The sequence below is a fragment of the Somniosus microcephalus genome, chromosome 15 (genome assembly GCF_052327205.1).
Source record: "Somniosus microcephalus isolate GS21.2 chromosome 15, FLI_Smic_1.0, whole genome shotgun sequence".
Classification (NCBI taxonomy): domain Eukaryota; kingdom Metazoa; phylum Chordata; class Chondrichthyes; order Squaliformes; family Somniosidae; genus Somniosus; species Somniosus microcephalus.
Window position 1 is genome coordinate 73769110 of NC_141001.1, and position 27322 is coordinate 73796431.

The following is a 27322-nucleotide window of genomic DNA, read 5'->3' on the forward strand; positions in this document are numbered from 1 at the left end:
TCAGTCCCGTTCCAAACTGGCAATATTTCGCTAATTTACGCAATTCCAGCAAATATTCAGCATTGCTTTCATGCTGTAGCTGCCTTCTGTCGTAAAATTTAAATCGTTCCGCTAGCATCAGCGGCGTGGGGTTTAGATGATCTTTCAGGACAGTAACAATCTCATCGAACGTCTTATCCGCCGGTTCATCTGGTGATAACAGGTGTTTCAATTGCCCGTATGTCTTCGCACCCATTAAATTTAATAATGTTAGAGCTTTATCTTGGTCACGAATTTTATTGGCCTTACAATAATTTTTTACTCTTTCAACATATATGGCCCAATCTTCGAGGTCACTATCAAAGGTGCTAATATTCCCGTGTTTAGGCATTGTAGATTTGCAATTTCTCAGGTTTTATTTTCTTTACTTGTTATCAAAGATGGCGGCTTCCCGCTCTTGCCGTCGTCCTCCGCCCACAAAATGGCGGTTTTCCCGCGCTTGGCGGTCTTCACCCGTCCCCCGACGCCATCTCCCTTCAGCCCCCGAGTGCGGCCCTTATCAGCGGATGCGATCGCTGGATCGCGAAGTGGCTCCCGACCGAAGCGGCTCTCGGCCCTTATCTTCTGTGCGATCGATAGCCCGCGCTGTGCACCGCGGCTCTCGCACCTTGAGCTTCTGCAGCCGCCGCGCCTTTCAGTCCGAGTGCGGCCCTTATCTTTGGTCCCGATCGCTGGCCCGCGCTGCGCCTCGCACTTGAAGCGGCTCCCGGCCTCTGGCTCACCCGCTCGCGCGGCTCTTGCTCGCTCCCTCCCGGGCTCTGGCTTACCTACGAGGTTATGGAGGCTTCAGGGTCCTAATGCCTGTAGCTTCCAGTCGCTGGAAGCTGTCAGGATTTCTGCTGCCCTTCAGTTTTGAGTGGGGTGTTGAGGATTGAAACCTCTCTTCAACGTCCTGTCTTTGGACGAAGCCGCCGTGGAATAACTGCCGCAGGGTTCGAACCGACTCGTCGCCAGTGTTAAGTATGTGTATTGTATTGAACAATTAACACAAAGACTTAAACATATAACTCAAACAGGTCTTTACTGGTTGGAGGTAGGGACTGCACGTAGGTCTTTACTTCATGCCCACAGGCGGGAACTGAGGGGAGATCAGTACCCACAGTACTATTTATACCCCTATGGCCAGGAGTGGTACTGCGTATCACTACGCCCTACAAGTAGTGCAGTCCTGTCCATAGGTTCAAAGTAGCACACATATTACATACACAACACTTTGCTTCAAAATGGCAATGGTTGTCCCATAGCTTTTATTGTACCTGTGTTGCTCAGGCATAGTGAGGCTGCAGAGGAGTTTTTTGAACCATGTATGAAGGGGGTATCAATTGTCTCCCGGACGTCATCCTCTGACATTCTTGGAGGGGTGGAAAAGTGGGAGGATGGATTGAGTGTTGTAGAATGAATACATCATGGCAGCTACCAGCAATACTGGTACACACTTGTATTATCGTTCTGCGATGATCACGCACCAGTTGAACATTGAGGGAGTAGAAGCCCTCACTATTGACAAAAGCTGGTGGCTCATTTCCTGGTGCCCTGATAGCCACATGAGTGCAGTCTATTATGCCCTGGACGTGAGGGAAACCAGCCACTGCAGCAAATCCCAGCGCGCTCTCATTTAGGCTGTTGGGGTCCATTGGGAAGGTAATGTACTGGTTTGTTCTCGCAAGGAGGACATTAGTGACCTGCCTGATGCAGCTGTGCACTGCAGACTGGGCAATGCAGGTGATGCCCCCTGTACAAGCCTGGAAGAAGCCTGTGGTGAAAAACATGACTATTACAGCGACCGGCAAAGCACGGCCCCCTGGTCCACAAGGCAGCTGGTCCTGCTGCAGCAGGCTGCATAGGTCAGCGACAGCCTGCCTGGTGAAGCACCGCCTCCTCATGCACTGCTCAGAAATATCCAAGTAACTCGGCCTATAGACTCGATAAGGCCTTCTACGAGCAGCTCCCTTCACCTGCTATCTTCTAACAGGCCCACCTGCTGCTTGTCCTTGTTGTTGAGGTTGCTCCAACTGTTCGTCCATCCACAGGAGGAAGTCAAAACAACACCCACGATAAGCAGTGAGTGCTTAATGAGAGTGGGTAAGGGGGGAAAAATCTGACAAAAAAGCAAACTGGAATCTCAGCACTGCCTTAGATGCACTACCCACAATGGTACTCCGCTCCTAAGTGCCTGCAGGCAACGTTCCGGCTAAGCTGCACAGCCACGCAGCGGGCTGGAGGTCCCGCGCAGGCCACTCACCGGCTTTTACATGGAAGAAACCGCGCATGTGCGAAAACTTGAATGGGCCGTGCAGCCAGTTAAAGGGACCGTGCATGAAAATAAAAAATTAGCGACAGCATTGCCCGCAGGTGGGTGGCCCTTTAAATGAAGCTTCCAGTCATACCAGTCAGGTTGTGAAGCCAATCGCACTAGATTTTGCTCAGTGGGTTTACCGCTGGGCAGGACTTCTGACCCGCCCAATTAAAATCGCGCTTGGGTACTAATGAATCCGATTCGAATTTATTCACGAGGCACCCGCCAGTTTCTGGTGGGTGCGTTTGCCAGCTGAGTCAGCTCTGGAGTTGAAATGCAGCCGGGCGGGCTTCTGACGGGAAGGGTGCGCTAGGTCGATTTTTGCAATTTTAACCGCTACCCGCCCCATTCCTGCCGGGCAGGTTGTGTTAAAATTGGGGCTTCTGCTCAGTGGATGTAATTTACCACCTGCATTAATTTATAGCGACATAAGCCAGCATCTTTATAATGCAGAAGTTTTAATAATAGACCAAGTAGAGCTGTATGCAGGTATATTGTATTATGACATTGTCAAATGACTGAAGCACACTGATTTGACTTTTTCCCAATCTGCAGAGAAAATCAAGAAAAAATGATCTATTTTCTTCTTCTTGATCGGAAAGAGCGGTATCCAAGCCACGAAGATGAAGACTTGCCCCCTCGAAATGATATAGGTGAGCACATTGGGTATCTGCAAGTCTTACAAATATAATCAGCAGAAGTGCCGCGTTTTAAGTTATTGATGCTTCCCTTTATACTAAACACGTCATGATCCCAGCCTTTGAGCTCCAAAGTATGCAAACATTCCCCATTCACTGCTACAATATAGCACTTGAGAGCCAGGAATGAAATACTGCTGCTTCAATGGATGAGTGGGAAAATGCACTGCCTGGTTAGGGTGGTGCTGATCCATATAGTCCTGGAAGTTCTCCGGTTGGATCCTGGGTTTATGTTGAATTAGTTCATCTCATTGAGAACCATGGTAAAGCTACTGGAATAGACCTTCTTGCCTTTTGGATAGGGATATTGCCATCTTGTAGCCTTTTCTGAAATGTGGGGGTGGGGGGGGGAATCGTGTGGGTGTGTGTGTGTGTGTGGGGGGGAGAGGGTGTGTGTGTGGGTGTGTGTGGGGGGGTGTGGGGGTGGGGGGGGGTGGGGGGTGGTGTGTGTGTGTGTGTGTGGGGGTGTGTGTGTGTGGGGGGGGTTGTGTGTGTGGGGGGGGTTGTGTGTGTGGGGGGGGGTTGTGTGTGTGGGGGGGGGGTTGTGTGTGTGGGGGGGGGTTGTGTGTGTGGGGGGTTGTGTGTGTGGGGGGGGTTGTGTGTGTGGGGGGGGGTTGTGTGTGTGGGGGGGGTTGTGTGTGTGGGGGGGGTTGTGTGTGTGGGGGGGGTTGTGTGTGTGGGGGGGGTTGTGTGTGTGTGTGGGGGGGGAGGGGTGTGCGTGGGGGAGGGGTGTGTGTGGGGGGGGTTTGTGTGTGTGTGGGGGGGTTTGTGTGTGGGGGGGGTGTTTGTGTGTGTGGGGGGGGGTTGTGTGTGTGTGTGTGGGGGGGAGGGGTGTGCGTGGGGGAGGGGTGTGCGTGGGGGAGGGGTGTGTGTGTGGGGGTTGTGTGTGTGGGTGGGTGTTTGTGTGTGTGGGGGGGGGGGGTGTGGGGGGGTTGTGTGTGGGGGGGGAGTGTGTGTGTGTGGGGGGGGAGTGTGTGGGGGGGAGTGTGTGGGGGGGTGTTTGTGTGGGGGGGTTGTGTGTGTGGGGGGGAGTGTGTGTGGGGGGGAGTGTGTGTGGGGGGGAGTGTGTGTGTGGGGGGTTGTGTGTGTGTGGGGGTTGTGTGTGTGGGGGGGTTGTGTGTGTGGGGGGGGTTGTGTGTGTGTGGGTTGTGTGTGTGTGTGTGGGTGGGGGTTGTGTGTGTGGGGGGTTGTGTGTGGGGGGAGTGTGTGTGTGGGGGGGGTTGTGTGTGTGGGGGGGGGTTGTGTGTGTGTTGGGGGGGTTGTGTGTTGGGGGGGTTGTGTGTGTGTGGGGGGGTTGTGTGTGTGTGGGGGGGGTTGTGTGTGTGTGGGGGGGGTTGTGTGTGTGTGGGGGGGGTTGTGTGTGGGGGGGGGGGGGTTGTGTGTGGGGGGGGTGTTTGTGTGTGTGGGGGGCTTGTGTGTGTGGGGGGGGTTCTGTGTGTGGGGGGGGTTGTGTGTGTGTGTGGGGGGGGTGGATCATGAAATGAGGACAGGATTGGGCTTGGCTGTGATGCCCTCACAGTTGAATAGCTTGGCAATGTTCACTGTATAGGCTCATGCATGAAGAGTTACCTCTTTCTTGAGGCTTCAGAAGGCTTCTAATGCCATACAGTCAATGGTTTCAGGAGAGGGTGAGGACATTTAAAAAATCTATATCCCTAGATCAGTTTCTTTTTTAAATTCTCCACACAGAAATTATAATCAATCCATTGGCGAATTGTACCTGGAGACATCAACATTTTCAGAAATCGAATCAGTTCTATGTAAAACATCTTTCTGTTGAAGGTTGCCTAGATTTCTGCATTTAACTGCGCATGTGCAGATGCTAGAAGTTGCTGTCAGATTTACCCTGTAATAACGGTGAGCGCTGATAGCCTCACCATTATTATTACAGCAAAATCTGGGCCAATGATGGAAAAATTTAGTGCATCACTATCATTTACTTTTCAAAATATTAGTCAGTTTAAACAGCTTTGATGTTCTGAATGTTTTAGAAAGGCAGTCTAACATGCACAGAACAATTATAATGATGACATTTTTTAATATACAATTTTTAATTGTCATGGATCTTGAAAGATCCACCTAGAAAAAGAGTAGACTCGCCAATGTTAAATCGACATGGCAAGCGGCGACCTGAAAGGAAATCGATGGAGGTACTGAGCGTGACTGATGGAGGTTCTCCCGTTCCAGCTCGGCGCGCCATTGAAATGGCACAGCACAGCCAGAGGTACAGCGTTGTATTGTGGTATCAAATCATGAAATGCTATTTCACAAATGAACAGAGGGAATGATCTGAGGCTTTCTTTGTGTTTGGCGTCGTTAATGATGTGGTGATTATTCTGTTAACTCCACCAAGAATGAAGCGCTTCTGTGACAAATTACAGAGCACAGACCTAGTGCTGCCCTTGAACCTATAGTCTTGTACTTCGAGACACTGTATGTGAGTGTGTGACAAACCCAAATGCTGGTTGAACAGTGCAGGGCTTGAGCATGCCTGAATATGATCAGACTGAACATTACATGGCAAAGAATCAGGGGTGTCAAGGGAAGACGTACAATTTTGAATCACAATAGAGTTGGATATTCGTGCTGCACTTTCAAATCCTATTTTTTTTTGCCAAATATACATATTTTAAACTGTTTGCAATCTTAATCTTAACTAAGTGTTCACCTTATTTTTTTACTTTATATCTGAAGTAGTGGGCGCAGCTGCCAACAGTTAAAACTTGTCTCATTAACCTGAGTGGGCTGAGGACATATACTGATATGCTCAAGATATTTGTTTCTATGTCAATAGCTCTCAGTAATAAAAAAAAAGCTTTCTTTTTTGAACTATATTTATATATCAAGTTTTAAAGTAGCCCCTGTTTAAATTCTTTACCAATGTAATTATGTTTTTTTTTTGTTTTACTGTCCCTACTGTAGTAAAAGTATGTTCAGTAAAAGCTTGGATATCACAGATGCCAATCCCAGAATCAACAAAGAAGAAAGGTAGTAAAAGTGTTTCACATGATTTCTCCCTCACTGTGGGTAGCTGCATTAGATGCCCTTAAGTGCACATGGTTGTTGGACTAGCTAAGATATCTTCTCTTCTTCCTCTCTCCCCACTCCGCCCCATATCTGAATGGCAAGAGTTTCTTCTGTTGCACACCATGTCCACAGTGTTGATTAACCTCTGGCCTTGGGTAGCTTTCACCTTCCCCACTTTTTTCTTCCCCAAATTTTTTTTTTTTTTATTTGTTAAAAGCCCGAGCATTTCTAATGCACATCGTTGGGAAGTAATTACCAGTTGTTTTGATGCCCTGATCTATGCTGTTTTCCTCCCCTTAAGTCTATGCATGGCATTCTGGTGGTTTATTTAAAGGTGTTCCCTTGGATAATATGACGGGTGTTAAAATGCTTGGTATATCTGCATGTATAAATTTCCTAATGTTCTTTCTTCCTCCTCGTGGGATGGTGCTGGTTGTAATTAATCTTTATTTTACACTGATTAAATTATTCAGAAGTAATATTGAGCAAATTTGTATGTTAATTGTACAACAGAGCGAAGTTTTTTTTGCAATTGGTGTCTATACTAGGAGGTGCTGTTATGGAGTGTACAAAAATAAAATTGTTCCTTGTCAGCTTTTAATATGTATAACTGAGAAGTGAGACTTGATATATTTTAATCTTTTTTGCTAAATGTGCTAGAATTTTATAGTTCTATCGCATTACACAATATGCCACTTGTCTTAAAAATTTGTAGCGTGCGGAGCGCATGATGTTACAAGAATAATGTGTAGAAAAAGTAATTTAAGCTAATGTGACAAGCTCCCCAGATGATTCAGTTGGTAAGTGCACTGCTCGGTAAGCCTGAGCCATATGGAACTGAAAGGTCCAACATTTGAATTCCGGTCTGTGCTGAGTTAGCTGATCTGAGCTGGGGCACTGGTATGGGGTGCGATAATTGGGGTCAATACCACTGCCGAGGGAGGGGGGATATCAACTCGGGTCTTCCTTACTGATTACTGTCCAGTGACCCTGTTAGAAAGGTCTGCATGTGTGGACATCAAGTTGCACATGATGGGTTTCAGTTGTGGGATACCCATCTCCTCCCCTTCCCACACACACCTACACGCACGCACGCATGCAGTTAAGTAGCCTCCCATCATTCATTGTTCAGGACAACTGGGCTAGGCACTGGAGGGGCCTGGCGAACTGTACCCCAACAAGAGACAGCAGTTTCAGGAGAGAACGGGAGCAAATTGGAGGGACAAAAAAAAATCGGTATTATAATTTGGTAAATGCCTTATTCTGTCTCTTACAAACACTACAATATTGTGGTGACTGTGAGCCTAGAGGAGACATAGGATCAAGTGCATCTTATTTGAGAGGGTGATGAATTCTGAACATTGCCTTTTTCAAAAAATAAGTTTTTTAAAAACTGAGTTGATTCTGGTGTGCTTTTTTCTGTGCAGATCCAGGTCAATAAGTGGAGCATCTTCTGGCCTCTCCACCAGCCCTCTAAGCAGTCCAAGGGTAAGTGATACTGACCAACCCCCCCACATTAGACTTCCAGTTGTCATGCATTTCATTAATTACTGCTTTTTGCATTTGATTTTTACCTCTAAAAGTAACAACTGCAAGGATTGGTTGAAGCCTTTAACTATGAGTTACAATTATTGCCACTTTGGCTGTGTGTTTGCCTTTTATTAGTCTTGGTTCATCCAACACATTAATTACAATGTGCTGCTTCTCTTCCTATTAATTTGCTGGCATAAATCTTATGATTTTGAATGCCTATGTATTTGATGGTATTTTATGCTCACTTTTTTGTTATGACATGTTGCTTACCGCCTAACAGCACGTATTTTTGTTTTCTGCACTCCCATCTTCCTGATTTATGTCTGTGTTCCATGCTATGTCTTGTCTGTTTTTTCTCCTTTGACTGTCCGTGCATGACGTTGTCTGTCGTGTAGCCTATCAGAAAGTTTTTTGTTCCTCCCCAGAGTCCTGAGCTTACCCCCTTTCCCAAAGCACATGCTTCCATAGTTCCTCATAGCAATAGAAACACAACAAAGCCCAGTAATGTGCTTCAACCAAAGATAGGGTTTCAATCCAATCCAAAGACACAGACTCTTCCTGCTAAAAGTAAGCTCACAGATAAACCTTTGCAAACCACTAAATCTAACCCTCTTCCTGTTGTAATATCAGAAACACCCCCTCCCCAGAATCCTATTCAAAATGTTCCGAGTCAGCAACCTGCAGTCACATCGCCGACTCAATTGTTTGTCCCTTCAATCCAGATTACCCCCCTTTCTCTTGTCAGATTGATCCCTGGTACTGATCCAAGCACCAAATCTATCCCCATAATACAGGTGACCCCTCACCCTTCCCCAAGGGGAAGTCCCCTCCCCACCCCAAAGGGCACACCAGTCCATACTCCCAAGGAGAGTCCGGCGAGTACTCCGAATCCAACGCCGCCATCCAGCCCCAGCATTGGAGGGATGCCTTGGAGGACGCGGCTGAATTCGATCAAAAACAGTTTCCTTGGATCACCCAGGTTTCACCGCAGGAAATTACAAGGTAGGTTCTTGTCAGTACTTGACTTTTGAGTTAGTTCAATGAAATGCTCTGATCATATTCTCTCTTATGCCAGACATAACTGGGATTGTTTTGAACTTTTCTACTGTGAGATAGCTTTGTTTTTTGAATCATTGCTGGAGTTGAGAATTCAGGTCCTGTCAAATTTCAGTTTCAGATACCTTAAGATTTGTGGGTCTGACAAACTGAAGCTTGCGATTGGAGGGAATGTGGTTCCATCCTTCCTTTATATTCCCACCCTTGCTGCCTAAACTATCAAGCTCACAATCATCAATTTTATCATTAGGTTGCCAGGATTCAGTCTCTCCCACCAAGAAGATATAAGAAATGTTTTTTAATTGTCACTCACCCCCCTCTCTCACTCCCAGTGTGGGTGACGACTGAATAGGATTTTTAATTTTAAATACACACCGCCAGATATAATTAGGTTGGCAAATTTCTGGTAGCGTAGCTCAAATGGAGTTTTGCAGACATAGAGGGACATTGCACTGGTGGAATATACCTGTGTAAAGAAACATTTTTGTGTCTCACCATGAGCAACCTTGAATTTTATTGGTCTGAATTAAAACCAATGGGAATATTCATGAAATAATCAGCAATGGATAAAATCATACCATATTCAACTTGGTTCAACACTGAACTTTGCAGTGCAGCTGTTATAAGTGAATTGAAGGCCTTTAATAATGCTGGACAGCAGGGGCGCGATTGTCATCCTACCCACCCGGCGGAAATCACTGGCTTTCCCACGAGGCTCGAGAATTGGGACCTGCCAGAAAGATGCAGAGGCCCAAACAGGAAAGAGTTTTTACTTTCTTTCTGGGGACAGGAGGAGCAGGAGTGCCCCTCTGAGCCCCACAAGTTTAGTCCTCCAGAGCCCGGCAGTCGCTTCCCGGCCACTTCCCGCCCATTCCGTTCCCAGTGGGAAGTGGACATGCAGCAGGCCTGGGAGTTAAAATAGCCTGGGCCTGTTTTGTGCCGCAATGGATGAGTTTCCGTCCCAAAACCCACACGGTGTTCAAATCAGGCCCCTGGTCAATCGAAAGAGTACCTTTTTATTTGAATATGTATCAACTCATTGCACTATTGAGATAAATATAAACTTCAAACAATTTTTTAAAAATACAACTTTGGGGAAACATATTTTACAGCAACTTAAATGGTGTTGCTATAATATTTTATTTCTCTCTGGAGGTGTGGGGGGAGTAACTTGTTTTTCTTTCAGTCTGTCTGTGTGGTATTTTACTGTGTCCCAACATATATTTGTAAAGGTTTGATTTATTTTTCTTTATTAATTTTAATAATGTATAATGACTTTCTCTCAGGGGCCCTATTACAAAATTAGTGTTTTGCTAAGTTCGCTTTTCTTCTTTGAGACCTACCAGAGCAGGGCTTGTAACTAAGTGTCTTTAATGGCTGTTTCTGTGTAAATATAGATGAAGCATTACCTTGACAATGCAACCACAACTTCAGTCTACATCAGATAACATTGCTTTCAGCCTACATAACTACAACCACACTCCCTCGACACCCACACTGCAGTATTTTTGTATTGCTAGAGTGAATTGCAAATTAGATGACTCATTTTTACTTATAACCTCCTAATTATTTTTTTTTATTGCTTTCCTAATAAAATGTATTAGTATCAGCAATAGTTGCAGAAAAAACAGGTTTTGCATTGTGGTGCACAAATGCTACTGTATTCTCAAAAGCTAAAAGTCCATCACTTGTAGCAGAACTTTATAATAATATATATTACACTCAACTGTTGCTCTCTGCAAGTGTCAGTGGTTGTATATACCCAATAAAAGTCTCTATTGTAACGTATCCTCCATATACTTTCATTGACTAACAATGGGGCTGGAAAAAGCACCCAAAAAATTATTCAGGTCATGATTACACTTTCAGACATGCTTATACTCCCTTTGTTACCACTGGGGGAATAAATGACGAAACATTCATCATCTCCACAACTTAGTTACCTGATATATCCATGGGTTTGCTGCCCAAAAAGCATTCAAAAATCAAATAAAACATTTTCATTTGCCAATTAAAAACAATCCCTTTAATGGAAATGCATGGACCAATTGGGCCGAATGGCCTATTTCTGTGCTGTGCATTCTATGCATTCTATGCAATAGATTTAATGGTGTGGCAGAATATTAGTACTGTACATTCTATGGGCAAAGAAGAACAAAAATGCATTGAAAACCCACTTGATCTTCTGGCATTTCATTATTCCCCATCTGCCAAAGGTAGATTCATTTCTCGCTCAATGTGAATCCCAAAGAATGTTGGGAGAAGAAATTTGTTTGTTTCCTTCTGAACATTTAAGGGTCCATTTTCCTGAGTTGTGCCAGCTCCCTGGGATAACTCCAGCGGGCAAAATCGCCGCCACTTTGGGATTTCCTGCCCGAAATGATTTCGGGTGTCCAGTGTGGAATTATGTGCAAATGACAGGGACATGTCGCCCGATGTATTTCCTGTCTTTTGCCCCGTAGCAACACTGGATGCTAGAGGTGCCATTTGTACGTGCCATCCAGCATTGCTACAGCATGTTTGAAAGAAAATTTCTCCGGCTAGACTATGCATATGCAGGCTCCTTGGCTCCACAGCAGTGAATGCCCTGCCACCTCCTCCACCACAGCCCTCCCAACCCCAACCCCACCAACCTTCCAATGCAGACGGGAATCCTGAGCCTGACCCCAGGAAATCAGCCAGAGTCAGGGGTGCAGTCGTGAGCCAGGCGAAGTCTCACCCTGCCAAAGTTCCAGCTGTGTAAGAGCTGGGAGGAAAATCAGCCCATAAGATCTATTTATTCATTCTATAAAGAAAAAAAAGATTACATGCAGTAACTTTCAGAGTAACGTTTGCTAGTTGTTTTATGTACAAATTTCAAAAAAATTTGATCAAATCTGAGATTTTTAGGAATGAAACAGGTGGGAGTGACTCATTAATGGAAAACTGGACTCTCAGACGGGACATCTGACTTTACATCCTGGTCTCCGTTTACACTAACACTTGGGCTTTCCCTAGATATTGAGGTCTTCCAATCTGGGCAATTTCATTTTTTGTGGAGGGATGGAAAACTGAATCTGGGAGGTGGGGTCATCCCTGCAAAAGCCTAAGGGGGAAAAATTCGGTTGCTTTGCGCCTCCAGTTAGCGCCCTAAGAGGGCTCTAATACGGCGGAAAGCAACTAGCACCCGGGCGTGGCGATGTTTGCGCCGCTCGCGAAATTGACCAGACATTTTGCGGTGGCGCTAAACACTACTGCCACGATCTCCTGCGCCCGCAGATCATAACATCAGTCGAGCGCGCAATGCCCCGGTAGCGCTACGGACCGGATATTGAGTGGAGCCCCCTGTCTTACTACCTGCCGCTAGCAACGACAGGTTGAGGGGAGCGTTTTGCAGTCAGGAAGGGACTGGGTGAGCGCTATTTAAAGGCGGCCACTTCCTGTCTTTTTTTTGTCAGCGACATTTTTGCACCACGCATTCTGAGAGAGAGAGAGAGAAAGAGAGAGACTTCTGGAGAGATTCAATGCTGTGTGAAGGAGTTTTGGGTACTGAGCAGCACTTTGCAGGTTCATTTTGATTTGACCTTGCATTGATTTAGAAGAGACTATGGGGGGCTGCACTCTGAGCTCTTTCCCTGGGCCTCTCCATTGTTCTTTCCAGCAGAATTGATGTACAGGTCTCTCCAGGCCGAGATTTAAGGCTGCAATGAGCAGGGTGTGGATGGAGAGCAAGATCGACCCTCCCCTTTAAGAACTGGCTGGCGCCAGTGTGCCTGTGTTCCATTGCTGACTGACAATACATGAGCTTCGCCAGCACTCTGAGGTAGCGTCTCGCTCTTCAGCGTTAACGCCAAGAGAGGTGTGTAGCACCTGATTTAGCGCTCCAATCACCTCCAGGGGCGATAGAAGCCAAGTTTGCAATCGGAGGTGATAAATTAGCGCTAGGCGCTAAACTTTGCACCTGGCCAAAAATTGCACCCCAAATGGGGCGATACCGAATTTCTCCCCCTAAATCTCAATCAGACTGATATTTGAGCACCTCCAATGTTCCTTGAATAAGCCAATAGGTGTCTCATTTTGTGATAATGAAATGCCCCATTTTAAAGAGGGGTTGGAAAAATTAATAGGAGCTTCTCCCCCTCACCCCCTATAGAAATGCACCCCTTTCTGGCTTATCATGATGGTGGTATAAGGAGACAGTGTTCTGAATTATCCCTTCTCACACCCCAGTTCAATCCAAATGATGACACCAAATTGGGGGGGGCGATAGTCAATACCGAGGAGGACTGCAACAAATTACAGCAGGACAATAATAAACTTGCAGAATGGACATATAATTGGCAAATGAAGTTCAACACAGATAATTGTAAGGTATTGCATTTTGGTAGGAAGAATAGGGAGGTCACTTATTACTTGGAGGGTGCGAGTTTAGGTGGGGTAGAGGAACAAAGGGATCTCGGAGTACAAATGCACAAATCACTAAAAGTTGCGACACGGGTTAAGAAGGCCATTAAAAAAAAGCACACCAAGCGCTAGGGTTTATTTCTAGAGAGATAGAATTGAAAAGTAGGGAAGTTATGCTAAACCTGTATCAAACCTTGGTTAGACCACACTTAGAGTACTGTGTACAGTGCTGGTCTCCATGTTATAAAAAGGATCACAGAAATCACAGAAACCTCACAGTACAGATAGAGGCCATTTCGGCCCATCGAGCCTGCACCGACACATATCCCACCCGATCTCTGTAACCCCTACACCAACACATATCCCACCCTATCCCCATAACCCCATAAGGATATAGAGGCACTGGAGAGGGTGCAGAGAAGATTTACAAGGATAATACCTGAAATGCAAGGATATACATTTCATGAAAGGATGAACAGGTTGGGTCTCTTTTCCCTTGAAAAAAGAAGGCTGAGGGGTGACCTAATATAGAGGTCTTTAAAATTATGAAAGGTTTTGATAGAGTGGATAAGGAGAGAGTGTTTCCACTTGTGGGGAAGAGCATAACTAGAGGCCATCAATGTATGATAGTTACCAATAAATCCAATAGGGAATTCAGAAGAAACTTCTTTACCCAAAGAGTGGTGAGAATGTGGAACTCGCTACCACAGGGAGTGGTTGAAGCAAATAGTATAGATGCATTTAAGGGGAGGCTGGACAAGCATATGAGAGAAAAGGGAATAAAGGATTATGCTGATAGATTTAGATGAGGAAAGACGGGAGGAAGCTCGTGTGGAGCATAAACGCCAGCATGGACTGGTTGGGCCAAATGGCCTGTTTCTGTGCTGTATATCCTGTGTAATCCTATGATTCTGAGATCCATCTTTTGGAATCTGGTTAGAAGGACATTGCCAAGTATTAACTTTCACTCCATCTATCGAGAACAGAGATATCCATCACCTAAAGTCCAAATGGATCCAAAATGAACAAATTATTCAAACCCATTGTGTTCAGATTCATACATATTAAGACTTTATCCTTCCCCAGGCAGGCACAAAAATAGAAAAATATATATAAATATATATATTTTGAAAAAACTAACTTTGCTCGTTCTCTTTTTTACATTTCTTTGTATCTGATTTTTGACATATCAAGAACAAAACAGAGCAATAGCAAGTATCAGAGCTTCTAAAGTATTAAACTGCTCATTAAATCTGATAACATATTTTGTAACACTTTCATGTCAAGGTATAAAATCCTCTAAAATGTCAGTGGTTCCATGTTTGATTTAACTACCATGCTTTCCTATTCTCTTGATGCAGTACCTACGCCAGAGGAGATGTCAAGCCTAACTCCAGAGTCTTCCCCAGAGTAAGTAACTGCTTGTTGCTCACTAGTGCAAGCATGTAGCCAGGGTGTGGTGTTCCACTGCTTATACATGGCAACTATTTCCAACATGTGTTTGTCCAGTTTTGAGTGAGATAGTCCATTATAGAATAACAGTGGGACTTGAGATCCTGCACCCACCTTCCCCTCATTAGCAATTTTTGTGTTTTAAATGCCTGTAATAATATTTTCTGTTGGTGGCTATGTCTTTGTGTAAAAATTTGAGCTTTGAATTCTTGCAGATTCTCAGAGCCATCACAGTTAGCTGAAGAGATTCAATCTGGCAGGCTACAGCGCCCAACATTCAGCAATGCATGCAATGTTTTATGATTGACAACAAGACTGGCTATTATTCACAGAGTACACTTCGATTTTCTGTTTGTAAAGCAGAAAGCATTTTCCTTTAAAGGCTGGGCCCCTAAAGTCTGCCTCTCTTTCGAGAATGAGCCAAGAACTCCATTATCACTGTATTGTGTGTCAGCCAGTGGCTCAGTTGGTAGCACTCTCACCTCTGAGTCAGAAGGTTGTGGGTTCAAGTCCTACTCCAGAGACTTGAGCACAAAAATCTAGGCTGACACTCCAATGCAGTATTGAGGGAGTGCTGCACTGTTGGAGGTGGTGTCTTTCAGATGAGACGTTAAATCAAGGCCTCGTCTGCTTTCTCAGGTGGAAGCAAAAGATCCCATGGCACTATTTCGAAGAACAGGGGCGTTTTCCCTGATGTCCTGGCCAATATTTATCCCTCAATCAACATCACTAAAACAGATTATCTGGTCATTATCACATTGCTGTTTGTGGGAGCTTGCTGTGCGCAATTTGGCTCATGTTTCCTATATTATAACAGTGACTACACTTCAAAAATACTTGACTGGCTGTAAACGCTTTGGGACATCCTGAGGACGTGAATGGTGCAAGTCTTACCTTTTTCATGTAACTACCAGGATGATAGATGGAACTTGGTCTTTTTTTCTCTAACAATTCCTATGTTCCTAGCGACTTGTCCTGCAGATAACAGGACTCTCGTCCTGTGTCAAAGACTAACGGTTGTTGTGGGAATCATTCCCAGGACATTGGCAGGAAGAGGATGAGTTCAAAGCTGATCTTATCAGTTGAAAAATAAGTCATGTTAGAAATTATTATTATTACTACCAATCTGCCCTGTTTTAGACCATTTAGTTCTGCTTTGTTAGCCAAAAAGAACACTGCATTGTGTCACTGTGTATCTGGTACAGGAATTTTGTTAGGTCATTTTTTGGCATTTAGATACCAGGCCAATCCCTGCTTTTATATTTACAATTATTATTATTAATTGTGCATTGACAGAAGAATGTAAATTTCTTTTCCCCCCAATTTCCCTCTACACTCTCCAGAAGATGCTGAGATAGTTGCCTCACCCAAATAGTCATTCTTCATATAGGGGTCTAGAAAATGAGTTTTGTCAGGCCATTCATAGAAACATAGAAGATAGGAGCAGGAGTAGGCCACTCAAGCCTGCTCCGCCATTCAATGCGATCATGGCTGATCATCCAAATTCAGTACCCTGTCCCTGCTTTCTCCCCATATCCCTTGATACCCTTAGCCTTAAGAAATATATCTAACTCCTTCTTGAATATATTTAATGAATTGGCCTCAACTGCCTTCAGTGGTAGAGAATTCCACAGGTTCACCACTCTCTGGGTGAAGAAATTCCTCCTCATCTAAATCCTAAATGGCTTACCCCTTATCCTTAGACTGTGACCCCTAGTTCTGGACTCCCCCGCATCTAGTCTGTCTAGTCCTGTTAGAATTTTATAAGTTTCAATGAGATCCCCTCTCATTCTTCTAAACTCTAGCGAATATAAGCCTAATCGACCCAATCTCTCTTCATACATCATTCCTGCCATCCCAGGTATCAGTCTGGTGAATCTTCGCTGCACTCCCTCCATGGCAAGAACATTCTTCCTCAGATAAGGCGACCAAAACTGCACACAATACTCAGGGTGTGGTCTCAGCAAGACCCTGTACAACTGCAGCAAGACATCCTTGCTCCTGTACTCGAATCCTCTCGCTATGAAGGCCCACATACCATTTGCCTTCTTAACCACCTGCTGCACCTGCATGCTTACCTTCAGCGACTGGTGCACAAGGACACCCAGGTCTCATTGCACTTCCCCTTTTCCCAATCTATTGCCGTTCAGATAATAATCTGCCTTCCTGTTTTTGACACCAAAGTGGATAACCTCGCATTTATCCACATTATACTGCATCTGCCATGCATCTGCCCAATCACCCAGCCTGTCCAAATCATACTGGAGTTTCTCTGCATCCTCCTCACAGCACACACGCCCACCCAGCTTTGTGTTTGTTGTCTGCAAACTTGGAGATATTATATCTAGTTCCCTCTTCTAGGCCATTAATATATATTGTGAATAACTGGGGTCCTAGCACCAATCCTTGCGGTACCCCACTAGTCACTGCCTGCCACACGGAATAAAACCCGTTTATTCCAACTCTTTGCTTCCTGTCTGCCAACCAGTTCTCTATCCAAGTCAGTACCTTACCCCCAATCCCATGTGCTTTAACTTTGCACGCTAATCTCTTATGCAGGACCTTAATGAAAGCCTTCTGAAAATCCAAATACACCACATCCACTGGTTCTCCCTTATCTATTCTACCAGTTACATCCTCAAAAAATTCCAGTAGATTAGTCAAGCATGATTTACCTTTTGTAAATCCATGTTGACTTTGTCCGATTCTGTCACTGTTTTCCAAGTGCTCTGCTATTACATCTTTTATAATGGACTCTAGCATTTTCCCCACTACCAATGTCAGGCTTACCAGTCTATAATTCCCTGTTTTCTCTCTACCACCTTTTTTAAATAGTGAGGTTACATTAGCTACCCTCCAATCCATGGGAACTGTTCCAGAGTCTATGGAATTTTGGAAGATGACCAGCATTGCATCTACTATTTCTAGGGCCACTTCCTTAAGTACCCTAGGATGTAGATTATCAGGCCCTGGGGATTTATCGGCCTTCAATCCCGTCAATTTCCCTAACATCATTTCCCGACAAATACTGATTTCATTCAGTTCCTCCCTCTCATTAGACCCTATGTTCCCCGACATCTCTGGGAGGTTATTTGTGTCCTCCTTTGTGAAGACAGAACCAAAGTGTGTATTTAATTGGTCTGCCATTTCTTTGTTCCCCATTATAAATTCCCCTGATTCTGACTGCAAGGGACCTACGCTTGACTTCACCAATCTTTTTCTCTTCACAAATCTATAGAAGCTTTTACAGTTAGTTTTTATGTTCCCTGAAAGCTTACTCTCATACTCTATTTTCCCCCTCTTATTTAATCCCTTTGTCCTCCTTTGCTGAATCCTAAACTGCTCCCAATCCTCAGGTTTGCTGCTTTTTCTGGCCAATTTATATGTCCTCTCCTTGGATCTTATGCTATCCCTAATTTCCCTTGTTAGCCACGGTTGAGTAACCTTTTTTGTTTTATTTTTATGCCAAACAGGGATGAACAAATTCTGTAGTTCATCCATGCGATCTTTAAATGTTTGCCATTGCCTATCCACTGTCAACCCTTTAAGTAACATTCCCCAATCCATCCTAGCCAACTCGCACTTCATACCATCGTAGTTTCCTTTATTTAAATTCAGGACCCTAGTCTCTGAGTCAACTACTTCACTCTCCATCTTAATGAAGAATTCGATCATATTATGATCGCTCCTCCCCAGGGGCGTCACACAACAAGATTGCTAATTAATCCTTTCTCATTACATAATACCCAGTCTAAGATTTCCTGATCTCTAGTTGGTTCCTCGACATATTGGTCCAGGAAACCATCCCGTATACACTCTAGGAATTCCTCCTCCACAGTATTGTTACTACAGGAAACACTTTTTTATCCGGCACCGACGGGACCGGCGTGGTGCCGGTTGATCAAAAAGTCCGGATTACAGAGAGGTATACTTACCAAGGTACGAGAGCCCCGTACACGGCCACAGGTGCGGGAGCCCCGGTTACACGGCACTTGTGCAGGAGTCCCGGTTACACGGCCACAGATCCAGGAGTCCCTGTTGAATGGCCACAGGTGCAGGAACCCCGGTTACACGGCCACAGATCCAGGAACCCCGGTTACACGGCCACTAATATACAGTAAAACTTACCTGAACCTACTCCTGAATTTTGCTGGTTAAGAGAGATTTCCGGATATTTAGGTGCCGGTTAAAAGAGAGTTTCCTGTAATTTGGTTAGCCAAATCTATATGTAGATTAAAGTCACCCATGATAACTGCTGTGCCTTTATTGCACGCGTCTCTAATTTCCCGTTTAATGCCATCACCAAACTCAGCATTACTGTTTGGGGGTCTGTATACAACTCCCACAAATGGTTTCTGCCCTTTGGTATTTCTCAGCTCTACTCATACAGATTCCACATCATCAGAGCTAATATCCTTCCTTACTATTGTGTTAATCTCCTCTTTAACCAGCAATGCAACCCCACCTCCTTTTCCTTTTTGCCTGTCCTTCCTGAATATTGAATACCCCTGGATGTTGAATTCCCAGCCTTGGTCACCCTGGAGCCATGTCTCCGTAATCCCAATTATATCACATCCGTTTACATCTATTTGCGCAGCTAATTCATCCACCTTATTACGAATGCTCCACGCATTAAGACACAAAGCCTTCAGGCTTGTTTTTTTAATACTCTTAGACCTTTTAGAATTATTGTTTACTGTGGCCATGTTTGATTTACACCCTTGATTTCTCTGCCTTCCACTTTTGCTTTTCTCCTTCCTGTCTTTTGCTTCTATCCTTGCTTCCCTTTCCTCTGTCTCCCTGCACAGGTTCCCAACCCCATGCCATTTTAGTTTAATCCCTCCCCAACAGCACTAGCAAACACTCCCCCTAGGACATATCAGTCCCAGTCCTGCCCAGGTGCAAACCGTCCAGTTTGTACTGGTCCCACCTCCTCCAGAACCAGTTCCAATGTCCCAGGAATTTGAATCTCTCCCCCTTGCACCATTCCTCTAGCCACGTATTCATCTGAAATATCCTTCTATTTCTACTCTGACTAGCACATGGCACTGGTAGCAATCCTGAGATTACTACCTTTGAGGTCCTATTTTTTAATTTACCTCCTAACTCCCTATATTCAGCTTTTAGGACCTCATCCCGTTTTTTACCTATATCGTTGGTACCTATATGCACCACGACAACTGGCTGTTCACTCTCCCCCTCCAGAATGCCCTGCAGCCGCTCCGAGACATCCTTGACCCTTGCACCAAGGAGGCAACATACCATCCTGGAGTCTCATTTGCGGCCGCAGAAATGTCTATCTAGTCCCCTTACAATAGAATCCCCTATCGCTATAGCTCTCCCACTCTTTTTCCTCCCGTCCTGTGCAGCAGAACCACCCATGGCGCCAGGAAGTTGGTTGCTGCTGCCTACCCCAATAAGCCATCTCCCTCAACAATATCCAAAGCGGTATAACTGTTTGAGAGGAGGATGGCCCCAGGGGACCCCTGCACTACCTGCCTGCGCCTATTACTCTGCCTGGCGGTCACCCATTCCCTTCCTGCCTGTGCAGCCTTTACCTGCGGTGTGACCAACTCATTAAACGTGATATCCACGACGTCCTCAGCATCGCGAATGCTCCCGTATGTATCCATTCGCAGCTCCAGCGCCGCAATGCGGTCTGCCAGCAGCTGCAGCTGGATACACTTCCGGCAGACATGGTCGTCAGGGACACAGGAAGTGTCCCTGATTTCCCACATAGTGCAGGAGCAACATGCCACGAGCTGTGCTGCCATGACTTACCCTTTAATTAATTTAAATTAAATTAAATCAAATCAATACCACTAATTAGACTACAATTAAATGGTATAGAGTCATAGAGTTATACAGCACAGAAAGAGGCCCTTCGGCCCATCGCGTCTGCGCCGGCCATCAATCCCTGTCTAATCTAATCCCATTTTCCAGCATTTGGTCCGTAGCCTTGTATGCTATGGCATTTCAAGTGCTCATCCAAATGCTTCTTGAATGTTGTGAGGGTTCCTGCCTCTACCACCCTTTCAGGCAGTGCGTTCCAGATTCCAACCACCCTCTGGGTGAAAAAGCTCTTCCTCAAATCCCCTCTAAACCTCCTGCCCCTTACCTTGAATCTATGCCCCCTTGTTATTGGCCCCTCTACTAAGGGAAAAAGTTCCTTTCTATCTACCCTATCTATGTATCTCATAATTTTGTACACCTCAATCAGGTCCCCCCTCGGCCTTCTCTGCTCGAAGGAAAACAACCCCAGCCTGTCCAGTCTTTCTTCATAGCTGAAGCGCTCCAGCCCAGGTAACATCCTGGTTAATCTCCTCTGCACCCTCTCCAATGCAATCACATCCTTCCTATAGTGTGGCGACCAGAACTGCACACAGTATTCCAGCTGTGGCCTAACCAGCGTTTTGTACAGCTCCATCATAACCTCCCTGCTGTTATATTCTATGCCTCGGCTAATAAAGGCAAGTATCCCATATGCCTTTTTAACCACCTTATCCACCTGTTCTGCTGCCTTCAGGGATCTATGTACATGCACACCAAGGTCCCTCTGATCCTCTGTCTTTCCTAGGGTCCTACCATTCATTGTATATTCCTTTGCCTTGTTAGTCCCTCCAAAATGCATCACCTCACACTTTTCAGGGTTAAATTCCATTTGCCACTGTTCCGCCCATCTGACCAACCCATCTATATCGTCCTGCAGACTGAGGCTACCCTCCTCGCTATTTACCACCCCACCAATTTTCGTGTCATCTGCGAACTTACTGATCATACCTTTTACATTCACATCCAAATCATTAATGTAGACCACAAACAGCAAGGGACCCAGCACCGATCCCTGCGGTACCCCACTGGACACAGGCTTCCAGTCACAAAAACAACCTTCGACCATCACCCTCTGCCTTCTGCCACTAAGCCAGTTTTGGATCCAATGTGCCAAGGCACCCTGGATCCCATGGGCTCTTACCTTCTTGATCAGTCTCCTATGTGGGACTTTATCGAAAGCCTTACTGAAATCCATGTATACCACATCCACTGCACTACCCTCATCCACACACCTAGTCACCCCCTTGAAAAATTCAATCAAATTGGTCAGACATGATCTTCCCATGACAAAGCCATGCTGACTAGCCCTGATTAATCCCTGCGTCTCTAAGTGGAGACTATTTCTGTTCCTCAGAATTTTTTCCAATAATTTCCCTACCACTGATGTTAGGCTCACTGGCCTGTAATTCCCTGGTTTATCCCTACTGCCCTTCTTGAATAATGGTACTACATTAGCAGTTCTCCAGTCCTCTGGCACATCCCCTGTGGGAGAGGTTCTGAAAATTTGTGTCAGAGCCCCTGCAATCTCCTCCTTTGCCTCACACAGCAGCCTGGGATACATCTCGTCTGGGCCTGGGGATTTATCCACTTTTAAGCCTGCTAAAACCGCTAGTACCTCCTGCCTCTCGATGCTAATATGTTCAAGTATATCACAGTCCCCCTGCCCGATTTCTATGTCTACATCGTCCTTCTCCATAGTGAACACAGATGCAAAAAATTCATTTAAAACCCCACCTACATCTTCTGGCTCCACACACAGATTGCCACTTTAGTCCCTAATGGGCCCTACTCTTTCCCTAGTTATCCTCTTGCCCTTAATGTACTTATAAAACACCTTAGGATTTTCCTTTATTTTGCTCGCCAGTGTTATTTCATGGCCCCTCCTTGCTCTCCTAATTTCTTTTTTAAGTATCCCCCTGCACTTTTTATGCTCCTCTAGGGCTTCCTCTGTCTTTAGTCCCTTGTATCTGCCAAAAGCCCCCCTTTTTTTCCTAATCCATTCTCGTATATCCCTTGACATCCAAGGTTCCCTGGGCTTGTTGGTCCCACCCTTGACCTTTACGGGAACATGTTGCCATTGTACTCTCTCAATTTCCTTTCTGAAAGACTCCCATTGCTCCGATGTGGATTTTCCTACAAGTAGCTGATCCCAGTCCACATTGGCCAGATCCTGCCTTATCATAGTAAAATCGGCTGTCCCCCAATTTAGAACCTTTATTTCTGGTCCATCTCTGTCCTTTTCCATGACTACCTTAAATCTCACCGAATTATGGTCACTGTCACCAAAGTGCTCACCTACTAACACTTCTACCACTTGCCCGGCCACATTCCCTAGAATTAGGTCCAGTACCGCCCCCTCTCTTGTAGGACTTTCTACATGCTGGCTCAAAAAGCTCTCCTGGATGCACTTTAAGAATTCTGCACCCTCTAAGCTTTTCACACTCTGACTATCCCAGTTAATATTGGGGAAGTTGAAATCCCCCACTATTATTACCCTATTATTTGCACACTTCTCTGAGATTTGCCTACATATCTGTTCCTCTATCTCCCCCTGACTGTTTGGGGGCCTATAGTACACTCCCAGCAAAGTGCTTGCCCCCTTTTTGTTTTTAAGTTCTACCCATATGGCCTCATTAGAGGAACCTGTTAATATATCATCCCTCCTTACAGCAGTAATTGACTCCTTAATTAATATTGCGACACCCCCTCCTCTTTTACCCCCCCCCCCCTGTCTCGCTTGAAGATTCTATACCCTGGAATATTGAGCTGCCAGTCTTGCCCCTCCCTCAACCATGTCTCCGTGATAGCAACAATATCATACTCCCATGTGTTCGTCAACACCTTCAGTTCATCCACCTTATTACGCAAGACTCCTTGCATTAAAATAAATGCCATCCAGCCTTGCCCTACTCCCTTGTGCCGTTACATATTTGCTCTGCCTTCCAAGCTGACTTGTTTTTTCCTCTATATTTGGCTGTACATCACCCCCATTATAGCTCCACTCTGTATCCCACCCCCCCCCCCCCCCCGCAACAGTGCTAGCAAACCTCCCCGCAAGGATATTTGTCCCATTCTGGTTCAGGTGCAACCCGTCCGACTTGTTCAAGTCCCACCTTCCCCAGAAGCAGATCCAGTTATCCAGGAAACTAAAACCCTCCCTCCTGCACCAACTCTTTAGCCACGCATTCATCTGCTCTATCCTCCTATTCCTATACTCACTAGCACGTGGCACCGGGAGTAATCCAGAGATTACAACCTTTGAGGTCCTGCTCTTTCATCTGCTACCTAGCTCCATAAATTCTTGCTGCAGGACCTCATCCCTCTTCCTACCTATGTCGTTGGTCCCAATGTGAACCACGACCTCTGACTGTTCAACCTCCCCCTTCAGAATGCCCTGCAGCCGTTCAGTGACATCCTTGACCCTGGCAGCAGGGAGGCAACAAACCATCCTGGAGTCACGTCTACGGCCACAGAAACGCCTATCTGTTCCCCTTACGATAGAATCCCCTACCACTATTGCTCTTACACTCTTTTTCCTCCCTTCCTGAGCAACAGAAGCACCCCCGGTGCCAGGAAGTTGGCTGCTGCTGCCTTCCCCTGGTAAGTCATCCCCCTCAACAGTATCCAAATCAGTATACCTGTTTGAGAGGGGGATGGCCACAAGGGTCCCCTGCACTACCTGCCTGCTTCTACTGCTCCGCCTGATGGTCACCCATTTCCCTTCTGCCTGTGCAGCCCTTACCTGCGGTGTGTCCAACTCACTAAATGTGTTATTCACGACCCTCTCAGCATCGCGAATGCTCCAAAACTCATCCATCCGCAGCTCCAGCACCTCAATGCGGTCTGCTAGTAGCTGCAGCTGGATACTTTTCCGGCACACATGGTCGTCAGGGACACCGGCAGCGTCCCTGATTTCCCACATAGCGCAGGAGGAGCATAACACAGGGCTGGGCTGTCCTGACATGACTTACCCTTTAATTAATTGCAATTAAATTAAACAAATGAATCCCACCAATTTCACTTCAGTTAAATGATATATTCAAGGGTCCTTGTTTACTAGCACTCCCCGCTACACAACAGATCCTTTAGAAACTATAACCACAAAATTAAGACCCTCTAAACTTTTTAAACTATTAACCTTAACTTTCAAACTATGGAGTAGTATAAATACTCACCTGGCCGTACTCACCCAATCAGCTGCTTCCTCTTGCTTGCGTCACTTTTTGAATCGTGACGTGGTTCTGGAACGCCGCCACCGGTGTGTGAGATTGGTAAGCCTCTGAAAAAAAGCCCGTGAAAGTGAGTTTAAATACTCACTGTACCGCCGCTCTCTGCTCCTCCCGACACCGGCTCATTCAATATTGCGACTAAAGAAACTGAATATTTGCTGGTTTAATGCTTATAAACATGTACCTTTTCACCTAGACCTTGGTCCCGCATCTAAATAAATGTTGAATTCACGCAACATTATTAAGAGAGCAACATTTCCAAAGAAACTTATTTATTTTCTTTTACTTTCTTGCAAAACTGTTGCTACATAAATCATTAATGCACATTTCAAAGGTGTTTGCATAAAGTGTCATTCCCTGCCAATGTTCCATCAGCTGCAAACTGCTGACAACAGCATGCAGTGAAATAGTTTGGACAGAATCATTGCATCTTGTTCAGTTCAGAAATCCATATTTCATGTACTTCACAAGTAATCTCTAATTGCCGTGCCTAATGGTGCTTTCATCTGTTTTAAATATTTATCAGTTTACAATCAAAATGGTGCTTTTGTGATGATCTGTGCTGTGTTGGAGTTATAAACCTGCCAGATTCACTAAAGCCAGAACCAGTAAGGCCAATTTTTACTTCCAGACCACCATAGAACCATGGAGCCATATAATGATACAGCACAGAAGGAGACCATTCGGCCCATTGTGCCTGTGCTGGCTCATTGAAAGAGCTATCCAATAAGTCCCACAGCCTTGCTCTTTCCCCATAGCCCTGCACATTTTCCACTTCAAGTATTTATCCAAGTCCCTTTTGAAAGTTATTATTGTACCTGTTTCCACCGCCCTTTCAGGCAGTGTATTCCAGATCACAACAACTCGCTGCGTACATATTTTGTCCTCATGCCGCCCCTGGCTCTTTTGCCAATTACCTTAAATCTGTGTCCCCTGGTTATCAAACCTCCTGCCACTGGAAACAGTTTCTCCTTATTTGTTTACTCATCAAAACCATTCATGATTTTGAACACCTCTGTCAAATCTCCCTTTAGCCTTCTCTGCTCTCAGGAGAACAACCCCAGTTCCTCTAGTATCTCCACGTAACTGAAGTCTTTCATCCCTGGTACCATTTTAGTAAATCTCCTCTGCATTCTTTCTAAGGCCTTGGCATACTTTCTAACATGTAATGCCCAGAATGGAACACAATACTCCAGCTGAGGCCTAACAAGTGTTTTATAAAGATTTAGCACAACTTCCTTGCTTTTGTACTCTATTCCTCTGTTAATAAAGCCAAGGATCCCATATGGTTTTTTAACAGCCTTCTCAACTTGTCCTGCCACCTTCAAAGATTTGTGTACATACAGCCCCAGGTCGCTCTGTTCCTGAACCCCCTTTAAAATTGTACCATTTAGTTTACATTTCCTCTTCTCATTCCTCCTATCAAAATGAATCACTTCGCACTTTTCTGCATTAAATTTAATCTGTGTCTGCCCATTTCAACAACAACAACAACTTGCATTTATATGACGCCTTTAACATAGTAAAACGTCCCAAGGCGCTTCACAGGAACGTTATCAAACAAAATTCACCAGTCTCTCTATGTCCTTCTGAAGTCTGTTATTAACCTTCCCCACTGTTAACTACATTTCTGACTTTCGTGTCATCTGCAAACTTGAAATTATGCCTTGTATACCCAAGTCCAGGGGAGACAAATTGGGTCGCGCCCTCTTTTGGGGCACTAATTTAGCTGGGGCGCTAAAAGTAGTGAAAAACTCAGTGCCCCCCGTGCCCGAAATTCACTCACAGCGCCCCAAGAGGGAGGCGGGACGCTACCGATGTGGCATGTCACGCAGCGGTACTGCAGGCCTTCCTCTCCTTATTAAAGGGGAAGGGCCGAGCGCAGCACGACCCAGGGCCCAGCTGGGTCACCAGGGATCGGAGTGTCGGAAAAAGAGCCCGGCACTCAAGAGGAGTGCCGGGCTCACGGAGCGCAGTCGGCACCCCGCGGCGGGGGGCTGCACAGAAGGCCGGGGACAGCAACGGGGGCAGGTGCTGGCAGACGGCCAGCAACAAAAATGGCCACCCGGCACCTCCCCTTTAATTTGCGCCGCTCTGGCCGCAGGTAGGACCCCTTGACCCTGTCGGACATAGCGTCCGGTGGTTAGTCATTGGGCGCTACCGAAGATCGCAGCCGGGGCACGAGCGGGGCGCTGCGCACGGCAATGATGTCATCGTCAGAGGCGCCGCGCTGCAGGGCGCTAACCTCCCGCTGAATTTCGCGGGAGGCGTTGGCGGCGCCATGCCCAGGCGCTAGTTGCTTTGCGCTCCGTTAGCGCCCTCTTTGGGTGCTAACGGGAGGCGCAAATCAAACGAATCTTTCCCCCAGGTCATTAATATATATCAGAAGGAGCAGTGGTCCCAACACCAACCCCTGGGGTCAATCTTAAGAAAATATTGACAAAAAAGCAAAACACTGCAGAAGCTGAAAATCTGGAAAAAAAATCAGAAAATGCTGGAAACATTCAGCTGGTCAGGCAGCATCTGTGGAGAGAACAGACAAGTTAATGTATGAGGTGCTGTCCTGGTGTCTGTTCTCTCCACAGGTGCTGCCTAGCCTGCCGCGCATTTCCAGCATTTTCAATTTTTGTTTAAAAATATCCGGCCTGCTAAAGTTTCACTTGCCACCAGCCACGTGAGATCATGCATCAAGAGCTGGTGGCATAAGTTTAGCATAAAAGCAGGAAAAGAGGTGCAGGGTAGAACCTTTCTGTGACCCAATAATTCCAGAGGAAAAG

At 45.7% G+C, this 27322-nt stretch overlaps 1 protein-coding gene across 12 annotated transcripts in view; it reads left to right on the plus strand.

Annotated features, from left to right (window-relative positions):
• LOC147107033 (serine/threonine-protein kinase BRSK2) overlaps positions 1–27322 on the plus strand; it is a 1115513-nt gene that overhangs the window by 986186 nt on the left and 102005 nt on the right. For 9 of the 12 annotated variants that reach the window (XM_086008027.1, XM_086008038.1, XM_086008037.1 and 6 more), the window contains 6 exons: positions 2891–2988; positions 5107–5257; positions 5956–6021; positions 7488–7548; positions 7989–8595; positions 14394–14442. In XM_086008027.1, the coding sequence (XP_085864153.1) occupies positions 2891–2988; positions 5107–5257; positions 5956–6021; positions 7488–7548; positions 7989–8595; positions 14394–14442 (1032 nt within the window). The remainder of the gene's footprint in view (positions 1–2890; positions 2989–5106; positions 5258–5955; positions 6022–7487; positions 7549–7988; positions 8596–14393; positions 14443–27322) is intronic. The other 3 variants (XM_086008033.1, XM_086008028.1, XM_086008034.1) reach the window with 3 other exon arrangements.